This window comes from Hippoglossus stenolepis, chromosome 23 (assembly GCF_022539355.2).
Source record: "Hippoglossus stenolepis isolate QCI-W04-F060 chromosome 23, HSTE1.2, whole genome shotgun sequence".
Classification (NCBI taxonomy): Eukaryota; Metazoa; Chordata; class Actinopteri; order Pleuronectiformes; family Pleuronectidae; genus Hippoglossus; species Hippoglossus stenolepis.
In genome coordinates this window covers 16,267,225-16,277,464 of record NC_061505.1, presented here as the reverse complement: position 1 = coordinate 16,277,464, position 10,240 = coordinate 16,267,225, and the positions used below count along the sequence as shown (strand labels likewise).

Sequence of the window (10,240 nt, the reverse complement as noted above, 5' to 3'; positions counted from 1 at the left end):
ACAACCTGAGTCTTCTAGATAGCTAAATAGCTAGAGTGATGAGTAAAATAGATGAACATCTTATTTGGAGTATTTATCAGCTACAACCAGTTGACCAGTGTGTCCTAATGAAAACTATATGTTCTATGTATGACTTACTGTTCTCTTTCCCAAATGACACTTAAAACATAAAAACTCAAATTAATTTGATTGACAAGTGTTGATGCAATCAAACAGTTTATTATCCAGCTGAATGAATAAACATGAAAGTTAAGACCAGGAGAACAACTAATGACATTAAAGAAATGTTTTATTCAGTACCAGAAAAGAAACAACTCAGTGGATGCACACAAAGAGCATGGTCTATTACAATTTCCCACAAATATATATGCAGTTTCAAGTAAAATCCAAGCCAGGGTACACCATTGCATTCTGAATGAACATTTGCACTTCCACTTCAGTCAAATCTGTAATAATTTGAGAATATTCAAGTACTTCCTGTCAATTGTAATCCAGGATGTGAGGATAGCAGGCGGAGATGGAAGCTGTTGGAATAAAATGTGCATTATCAGAGATGAACAAAATGAATTAGAGCATGTGCTCATTTTCCCTTGAAAAATTAAAGAGGTTTGACAAAAGATGTACATTTTATATTCTGCATCATTCTTACACACAATATAACATACACCATGTTCATAAAGGAAACCTTTAATACTTGTAACAAGCTACAAAATAAGTCACAGTACCATATCAGTAAAAATGTTTGAAGCAAAAACAGAGCTTGGGAAGACAGCCATGTAAATACAATTGAAAAAATTGAAAATTATGCACACTTTAGTTGCTGTTAGCTATCAGCACATAATGGATTTGTATAATTGTGAATGTAAGTGGGAATTTAACATAGTTGTGTATACAAAGTGGTCACAGAACCATTTTTGTATTCATCATGAAATCATGTGTACACATGAAATAATCAAACTTCTGTTCAGTGTAATGAATATTTTTCATAATCATGTATAGTGAGATTGCCCTCTTCACACCTAAACATCACTAACAACTAACTTTGTTTCTTTTTAAAGCTGCAATCTGCTGAAAAATCTAAACTTCTGTGATTAAACTATGTGAAAAACATGATGTGACTGATGCAACCATCCTAGTGAAATGAAATGGTAATATTGAATAACGGCCCAGCCCGAGTTACTGACTGGCACATTTGGATCAATGTTTTTTTCCCCCAACATCAATAGTAAATTCCATCATACTGCAACAGGCACACTCCTCCTCTCATCACGAACCCCTACAGAGAACAAGCCCTGATAAATACAGTATGTACACATGGCAAATAGAATATTAAATACAGAGGGACAAGGTTTTAAAGCCCTGGTACATTATATGACTTCCTAAGGCATGAAAAAATGTTTTGAAATTTGTGTTTCTCCTGCTGCTGATTAAACAGTGGTGTCATGGAAAGGCTAACATCTGATAGATGTGGATCAGTTTCACCGTAAAACAAGTATGTGGTGGATGTGTCTTAAAGCAATCTGCATCCTATATCCAAAGTTGACGGGTTGAACTAAGGGTGGCGCTAAAGAAAGACAATGAACTGTCCAATATTTAGTCCAACTGTCAAGAACATGTGCCCATTAGAATTATATATATTATAATTATATCAATATCTGATGGTGGCTCTGAAGGGAAAGTTGAAGTTTTTCCGAAAAATATTTGTTTGTCATCTGTTGCATTGGAGCCTGAACAATACACTGACAATTTATAACAGATATATTGATGTGAGTTTTGGCTGATAAGTAACAAAATGTCAGGTCAGAAATGCTACAGAAGTTTTTAAGGTCATTTCTAAAGAAGGTCTACATCCAGGAATCCGTATCGATAATGTTGATCTGACACTGTAAGTTTGAGTAGAAAGAGAAATATGTTCAATGTTTACTGTCAAATATTAACGCCTCTTAACGTAATGGCCTCAAAAAATCAGGTCCGAGAACATTTCAGTCTCAGCTCATAACAAAGAAGGCAATCCTAAAAGCAAATTAAATGGTGGGAAAGGATGCACAGTCAGGTGCAGTGTAATATGAAGTGGTGCTGAAGTACCGTGATCCTGGAGGTAGCACTGAAGACACGGGAGCTCTTCAGTCTGTGAAAAAGGCAGAAATAATTTAACATGCTTTCAATTAACCATAATGGAAGATACCTTTTGGAGCCAGTAAGTAATTTGTACAGTCACTCCCTTCCTCTTTAATGATTGAGATGTGACTGAGACAGTATTTCAGTAGATATATATGAACGTGATGCACCGTATCACCATCCAGGATCAGGATCAGGTATTGGTAAGGCTCCATTTTGCATACAAACAGCACTATAATGATGTTTAATGTAACAGAGGCAAATTTAAAGTCTCTGAAAGTCGATTTTCAGATAAATGTGTAAATAGGAAGTGGCTAAGCCAGCGGATGTTAGCACGCCCGACGGTCCCTGACCTTACCTCATCGGAGGAGATCAGCGGACATGTAGGCTTAATACATGGTGTAAATGACCTTGTTTTGGGGGGGGCAATCCTCTCTACCGCAGACATGTATCTTGTGTATATTTTATGTGTATGTATGTTGTTGTGGTAGTATGTGTACCATCACCTACACTGTCTGTCTTATACTAACCCCGTCACTTGCAGTGTCAAATTATTTTTTCAGCATTTTTTCATACAGGATGTTGGTTAAGTTTGTCACGCCATGGAGAACACCCAGCTCTGACATGTCAGACAGTGTGGTCTACCAGGTCTCTAATACTAATTCGACTGTCACTAGTCTATAGCTCCTCAAAACGATCATATCCTGTAAGATGGCTAACACAAATACTGCATGTAGAGTACAACTTACAATAAATAAGTGTAGAGTGCCGAAATATCAATAAACAACACTGTAGAGTAAACACAATGATTCACTCTTTAATCGTGTAAATCGTGAAAATGGAATAACCTGAGGATGGCTTATGGCTCGCTGAGGATGGACACATGACCCCTTGTCATACCATGACCCCTCACCTGTTAAATATTTATCACTTAATATCATTCTCAAAAGACTGGACAGCATGGCTGTAAAAGACTCGGCCCACAGTACTTGAGTGGTGTCACAGCAGCCACTGTGTTGTGCTGGCACAGAAGTGTCACACACAGACCAGTGTGTCTGTTATCCAGCAGCAGCTCACACGAGTTCCCCGTATTCATGTGTATTCATGTGTATTCATTCAATCCCTGTGTTTGACTTTACTCCCACACCACATGACAACCGAGTTAACAGAAGGAGAACAGTTTCCCACTGCTCCTACATTCTGGATTGGTCACATGCAAACAATGAACTTATTCTGTTCTTCATTTACAGCTACGAAAAAAGACAATCAAGCAGAGACTGATATGCTCGGTCTCTGCACGTGTCCGTCCATTTTAAGTCACAAGTATGTTTCAATTTAATGCTACTACCCCAAGTAATAATAATTATATAATAGTAATGATTTAATAAATCAATGGTAAATTGTGATCACTCTGATCATTGATAAAAACCATTTATCAGCACAATCCTGGGAGGTATATATTGGCAATTATTATTTTGTAGTATTTTGACCATAATTAATTTGCCAAAAATTAAAAAGAACTTGATTGAGAAATTGACTGATAGTATCATTACTATTATCATAATTGCTTTTCAAACTTTCAATCGATAAGGTGACGTTATCCTTTTGATTTTGGGCATGATAAATGTTTAATGGAAATCTGATGTTGTTGACAGCCCTACTTGACATATTCACGTCACAGACCTAAAAGTGAACCACATCAGCGACATCATGACACCCACCATTTCAGGCCTGGTTTCTATTGTTACAGCCAGCTTTCGCAGATCACTTGACAAGGACATATGTAATTAATGATGTGTTCCAATAACCACAGAAGTCAAAGCTGGGAATGACACCTGAGCTGACCACGTTCAAGTAGTCAGAAAACCGAGATGGACGCCTCATAAAACCCTTTGCTGTGCTTACTCTTTTAGTTATTTAGTATATACAAACACTAAAACAATACACAGACAGAAGAGGGACAGTTCTGTGACTTCATGACTGATTTGAGAATGACAAACAATCAGTATGCTCCTACAGACGTCATTTAATTGTGACGTGGGAAGCAGCCATCATGGATTTTAAAATCCACACTGCCACTTTCAGGTTTAAATGGAACGCACCATAATATCACATCCACCTGCTCCTCAGATGGTCCCATTTCCCCGACTTGCAAAGTCACTCATCTGACTTCTGCGTGTTTATGTGCTTTGAAGTTGGAATGTGGAAAAAACCTGGATGCTACAAAGATGCAACTTTTTCCCCCCAGAGTTGTTGCTGCACCGATACCTTCCCGGAAACTGACTCGTTATCAGTGTTACTGCTAATAAATACAATTTCAAACAAATCCAGGTCACTCTACATGAACAGCAGAAAATGATCACAAATTCTAAAGTACAAATGAAATGTTAAAAATGTAAATGCATTACACGTATTTGTACCATTAATCAAAAAGGTTCCAACCCTCAACCAACATTTACTTTCGTCTGCCATGTTTTTTGTGTAATGTCAACAACTTGACTTATCAAGCTGCTGTTTTTCTGATTGTTCTGATACCTCACAAATGCAAATCACTGGATCTGACCTCCATACAAGCAAAGTCAAGTCAACAGCCAGGCTGGCTTTGCAGCACAGCTTCGGACTATAGTTCTCACTAATTCAGTCAGCTCACTTCACATGAGCAAGCACGTGACCAGTTACAGGACACCGGGTCTTTTGGAGTTCTCCTGTGCCCAAAGCTATTGTGTCTTTTGGTTTTTTTTTACGAGGCTGGGCAAGCTCCTGGGCAGCACTGTTGTCCCGTTGAAATAATACCATGTAATCTAAAACAAGGTCAAGTCACAGCACCCTATCTACAGCACTAAAATTCTGCTGAAACATTAAGGTTTTGTATCAAATTATAGGCGGTGATCAGAGAGGACATTAATGACATCATGTCCAAACAATGGGCTCTCTATGGGAATGTGCCTGCATGTATCAGACAATGGATACATTTCATCTATTTTAGCGGATAGTGGAAGAAACCAATGTGCCGAGATGGTGAGACTGGTGAGTATCAAGCAGCTCAGAACAGAAGTGCAGGCCTCGGATCCTTTTCCACTCATGTATTATTCAGAGATATTTGATAAGACATTCAGGTTATCTCTCCGAGGCTGAACCCCTGAACAACTACCAACCCGCACGGACTTGAAACTATATCAGGCATGGAAAATTCGCTCGATACATACTCTGACCCTAGTTTGCAATCTGATGCGTTACTCTTACATTGGATTCAAAGAGGTTTTCTGAAAGATACTCTTAGACATAGAAGGGGGTTTAGCAACTGTTGTCACAAGACTCTTCCAACCGTCTGAATAAAAATCATTTAAATCCACTACATGATATTTCCTAACTCAGGTGGATGGAAATTACACACAGTACTATAGCTGCTTTCAGACATGCATGAACTTTAGAGATTCTACGCAATTTCTCCAGAGGAGGTGTATGTGTGAATGCAAATGTCCAGGTGAGAGCCTCTGCAGTTTCTGAAGACCTTCTCCACCAGACCCCATAGTATGAAGTCAGCAAAAAGTCCACAGACGTCAATGTGAGAACACAGCAGGAGGTCCCCCAGCTGGATTCCCTGCGGGGGACCTCCTGCTGCTACACATGTAGAAGACAACGAAGAAGATGTCAAGAGAGTTTGTGATGATGTGTCAATGTGCTGTAAACAAAATCATGTGATCTCTGCAGCAGAATTAATATATTAGATTCTGCCTACTGCTCCACCCCTCGTCTGAACCCTGTGGAGAATTTGATGTTGCGAACACGTCTGTGCAGAGAATCTCCCGCTGGGGTGTGCACGTGTGAAAGGAAACCTGTAGAGTTGTCCAAACCCAATGCGCCGGAGATCCTTCACAAAAATGTCTGAAAACGGCCAATATATCCCTGCTCATTTTGTGGATTATATACAGAATCATTGTAAATCCTATGAGACAAATTGTAATCTGCGAATATGGGCTATACAAATAAAATTTGATTGATATTAGTTTGCATGAAAATACAAAATAATTGAAAGGAACGTCAAATTCATCCTTTGTGTGCCCCTTTGGGAAATGTGAAAATTGATTAAGCAACTATAGAAACAAGCTAAACACGTTTAAACTGAGCAGCAGTGAGGATATTTCATCATCCAGAGTCTCTGAGGGCTTCTGGAAACATGACCCAAATGTTTGAAAGACCATCAGGCATTTATCTAAAAACAAAAAAACGATGTTCACTCATGCACTGTAATGGTACTGCATGAGAGGCACAAACTGGGGCCACGCTTACCTTTATGTTGAGAAATTTCAAGCACGGGCACTGAGGTCAACATGGAAATCACAACTCTTAAAAAATATGAATATGAGGAGAGAAGAAAACAAGCTTCCGTGTGTCTGCTGTCACATGGATGTGTGATGAACAGCAGCCAGTACCCACTAACACCACAACTGCTTCTCCTTAGAAAAAAAAAAATCAAAGTTGGCCTTTCAATTTTTTTTAGCTTCTTACTGCAGCCATGAAAGCATCACAGGCGCTCGGTGGTTCAAAGTCAAGTCCAAAAGGATTACACCAACTAAGAGCAGGGACAGTTTATAAGAATACAGGAAAATGACCAAATAGTTGAAGTGCAAAGAAGGATCTTTCTGTTTTCTCCAAAGTCCAAAGGTACCATATTTGAGAAGGACACTCACCTCAAACTATCTCAACCTTCCTTTTTCTTTTCCTCGCATCAAAGTCTGGTTGGTCCGAATTGAATGGCTTGCATCCCAGTCTCTCTCCCCTTCCTCCACTGTCCTCCCCCCAACCTCTCCCACCACCAGCGTCTCTCCTGTTCTCGAGGAGTCTTGTCTTAAAAAAGAGCCACCGGCTGAGACCATCCGTCCCTGGCCCTGTTGCCCTGGCTGGACTTGAGCTGCTGAATCCCGTGGGAACTGTTTAGCATCAAGCACGTCTTTGTACTGGATCTCTGGCCTGATCATTCTCAGACAGGCTGTTCTGGTGGTGTTGTCCAGCCCCGGATGAAGCTCATAGCCAAGAATCTTTACTAATCCACTCTGAAATGGCCGGATGGTTTTATCTCGGATCCGGTATGCCTCCACAGGTTTCCCACCATCCCTGAGACAAACCCGGGCCAGTTCTTCCCGCCGTGTCCTGAGAAGAGCTACTTCCTGCTCCATCTCAGTGAGACCAAACCTCTGAATTTCCTCCCAGAAGGTCTGGTTGACGGCTTTGTATAAGTACCAGTCTAAGGCGTTCCACTGCCGCAGCCTCTCGCGCTGTTCCTCTGTGAGTGGCAGATTGGGCGGCATTTTGGCTTGAGAATGTCCTCCTCTAACACCGACACCAGCCACAGCTTTGCCCACCCAGCTCCCACTCATCACCCCAATGCCACTGGGCTTCTGCTGGCGGGCATTAAGGCTGAAAGAGACCACAGCATCCAGTGGCCAGCAGAGGGCGTGCCTCAACAGGATCATGGAATGATCAAAGTACTCAGACACCAGAATCAGCTTGAAGGCCCGGCGGATCATGGCCTCACCACGCTGAGCCAGTGCCATAGAGAAATTAGCATTGTGGTCCATTCCAAAGTCAAACCACAGAAGGTTACGGGCATAGTGATTATTGCGTAGACGAGGGTCGTAGTATTTCTTCGGGTCATCAGCAAAGTCGCCCAAGCCTTTGGCTTTCCGAAAGGCAGGTGCTACCTCTTTGTAATAAGCAAAGGAGGACTCAGCCAGGGAAACTGGGTCTCTGATGATAGAAAAGTAAAAGGTGTCTTCCGGCATCACCTTCTCCACCTAAGAGATAGAGGAGGGACATGTGGTTACAAAAATGTGCAATTAATATGATGCAATTCAACTAAAGCAGTAGTATATTGGTTTCCCTGAGCAACAGATGCCTTGCACAGAATTATTTTGTAGTTGTCAAATGATCACCAGATACGAGTCAACCTCTTTAAGAAGAAATCTGTCGATCCCTGACGCAGGGACCACGGACAGCTCCATAGCCCGATGGAGAGGGCACACAGCCTGTCCACAGCACCACCAAGTCCGGGTTAGACACCCAGGTTGTCCAGTTACAGTGTTAATTTGAGCTCATGTTTGGACAGTGAAAAGTTATTTATTTACAGTTTTAGCTGCACTGTCAGTAATTTACTGGTCCCCTCTGTGTCTCTATCATTCGCGCTGTGCTCTTCCCCAACCGCGTCAAGCCAAACCGATCTCCACCATCTCCTCCAGCTCTCCATACATACAGTGTGAGTCAGTTTACACGTGTGTCCAATCACACTGTGTGTTCCTGTACTTATATCTTTGTGAGGACCATTTTAAGCATAGACCCGACAGAGTGAGGACATTTTCGGAAAGTGAGGACATTCTAACAGTCCTCACTTTTTCAATGGGCTGTTTGAAGGTTAAGACTTGGCTTTATAGTTGGGGTTAAAATTAGGTTTAGGTTAGATTAAGGGTAAGGGTAAGGCATTTAGTGTGGATGTTTAAGGTTAGGGTGAGGGGCTAGGGATTGTATTATGTCAATGAGTGTCCTCACTAAGATAGAAGTACAAACGAGAGAGCGAGAGCGAGAGAGAGACAGTGCGTGTTACTTTTCCCTCAAGTTCTGGGACTATCATAAATAAGCTTCACATTTCTTTTACATAATCAACTGCTCATAGGGATGAATTTGACCTGGGACATACGTGATCAATAGAAGTTTCCACAGTAGTCCGGTTTTGTGCCTCAGCACATCAAATTTTGATACCTTCTATGCACTAACCAAGCAAATACACGATCTAACCTTTCATTCTTTATAACACAATGCATCCACATCACATATCCCGTCATCATTGTCCAAATGTCAAGCTTACATTGCTATTCTGCATAACTCACCTCCAGCTTGTGAAATCTCATGTGATTTCCCATGATGTGGAACTCCATGGCTCCAGGACCCCGATAACCTTTGACCCTGTGAGCATTGAAGGGCAGTGGATAGCCCAGCTGGTAGCCCATTGGCAGGGCAAAGCGAAGGTTGCGCTCTTCTCCAAATCGGTACAGCATGTTGAGCACAGTGCTGCTGGCCGTCTTGTGGGTCTTCAGGAACATGATGTGGGTGTGGGGCTGACAGGAGCCCAAAGAGGGCCCCTGAGCATCAGGGGACGAGAAAATGGAGTGAGCAGCTGGGTGGACACTGCTGGAGGAAAGGTGGAGGAAAAAACTATGTTTACCATTTGATCAAACAGTGCACATTTATAATCCTGAAGCTTAGTCCCTTAAAGCTGTATAAATCAACAATGGATGAAATCAATCTATGTAATGTGGAAGGTGTTACTTGTGATGGATCCTTAGAGAATTTTCAACAACTCTCCCTCAGCTCTGTGTGTTTTTTATAGCCTCTCTCATTGCTGCGGTTTTGCCATCGTATAAAAGGTCCCAGCTGCAGAAGGCAGTGAAAAGAGCAGGACACAGTGGAGCATTTAGCAGCTAAAGACAAAAACAAATCTTCTCAGGTGTTGGTGGAGACAAAACTAGAGGTCAAAGAAGGAAACAAAAAAGGACAAATGCTAATGTTGCTCTGTACATGCTGGTTGTGTCAATAGGCAAACAAATGCTTGTTAATATTTTCAAAGTCACCTAATAAAAAAAACTATTGGAATAATAAATTAGTTTGAGTGTACGCCTGCTAAATCATCAGGCAGTAAATGTCATTGTACTTGACAAACGAACTTGATCTTTGATATGAACAGATTTATTATTTGCAGCCCTGACAATGATAAATTACTGATCTAAAATATATAAACTGACAGTGTATGTGATCATGTAACTTTTATCAAACCAAATAGCCAACATTTGACAAAACATGTTGAAACTGACATTTTGCTTGTTTCCATATTCCTGCTCCTAGTAGTTTTGGGTCACTGTAATTGTTAGGCCGTTACAATCTTTGTGGCTTTGCATATTTGTTTCCAGAAAAAAACTCCACAAATGTAGCTCTAGCAGGGTTATCAGAAGAAGAAAAAACATTACACAATATTATTGCACACACTGGGCATCTAGAGACATGGTGCCTGTCCACACTGCTGAGACAGTGGTAACAGTCAGGGGCTACCATTGTGTGCTACATCGACACTCAT

At 41.1% G+C, this 10,240-nt stretch overlaps 1 protein-coding gene across 9 annotated transcripts in view; it reads right to left on the bottom strand.

Moving 5' to 3' along the window:
- Positions 1 to 203: 203 nt before the first annotated feature.
- The window catches only part of gal3st4 (galactose-3-O-sulfotransferase 4), a 29,394-nt gene continuing 19,357 nt past the window's right edge, over positions 204 to 10,240 (bottom strand). For 4 of the 9 annotated variants that reach the window (XM_035149241.2, XM_035149240.2, XM_035149248.2 and 1 more), the window contains 3 exons: positions 9,000 to 9,300; positions 6,810 to 7,913; positions 204 to 2,128 (listed from right to left, as the gene is read on the bottom strand). In XM_035149241.2, the coding sequence (XP_035005132.1) occupies positions 6,816 to 7,913; positions 9,000 to 9,300 (1,399 nt within the window). In that variant the 3' untranslated portion in view covers positions 204 to 2,128; positions 6,810 to 6,815. The remainder of the gene's footprint in view (positions 2,129 to 6,809; positions 7,914 to 8,999; positions 9,301 to 10,240) is intronic. The other 5 variants (XM_035149244.2, XM_035149249.2, XM_035149246.2 and 2 more) reach the window with 3 other exon arrangements.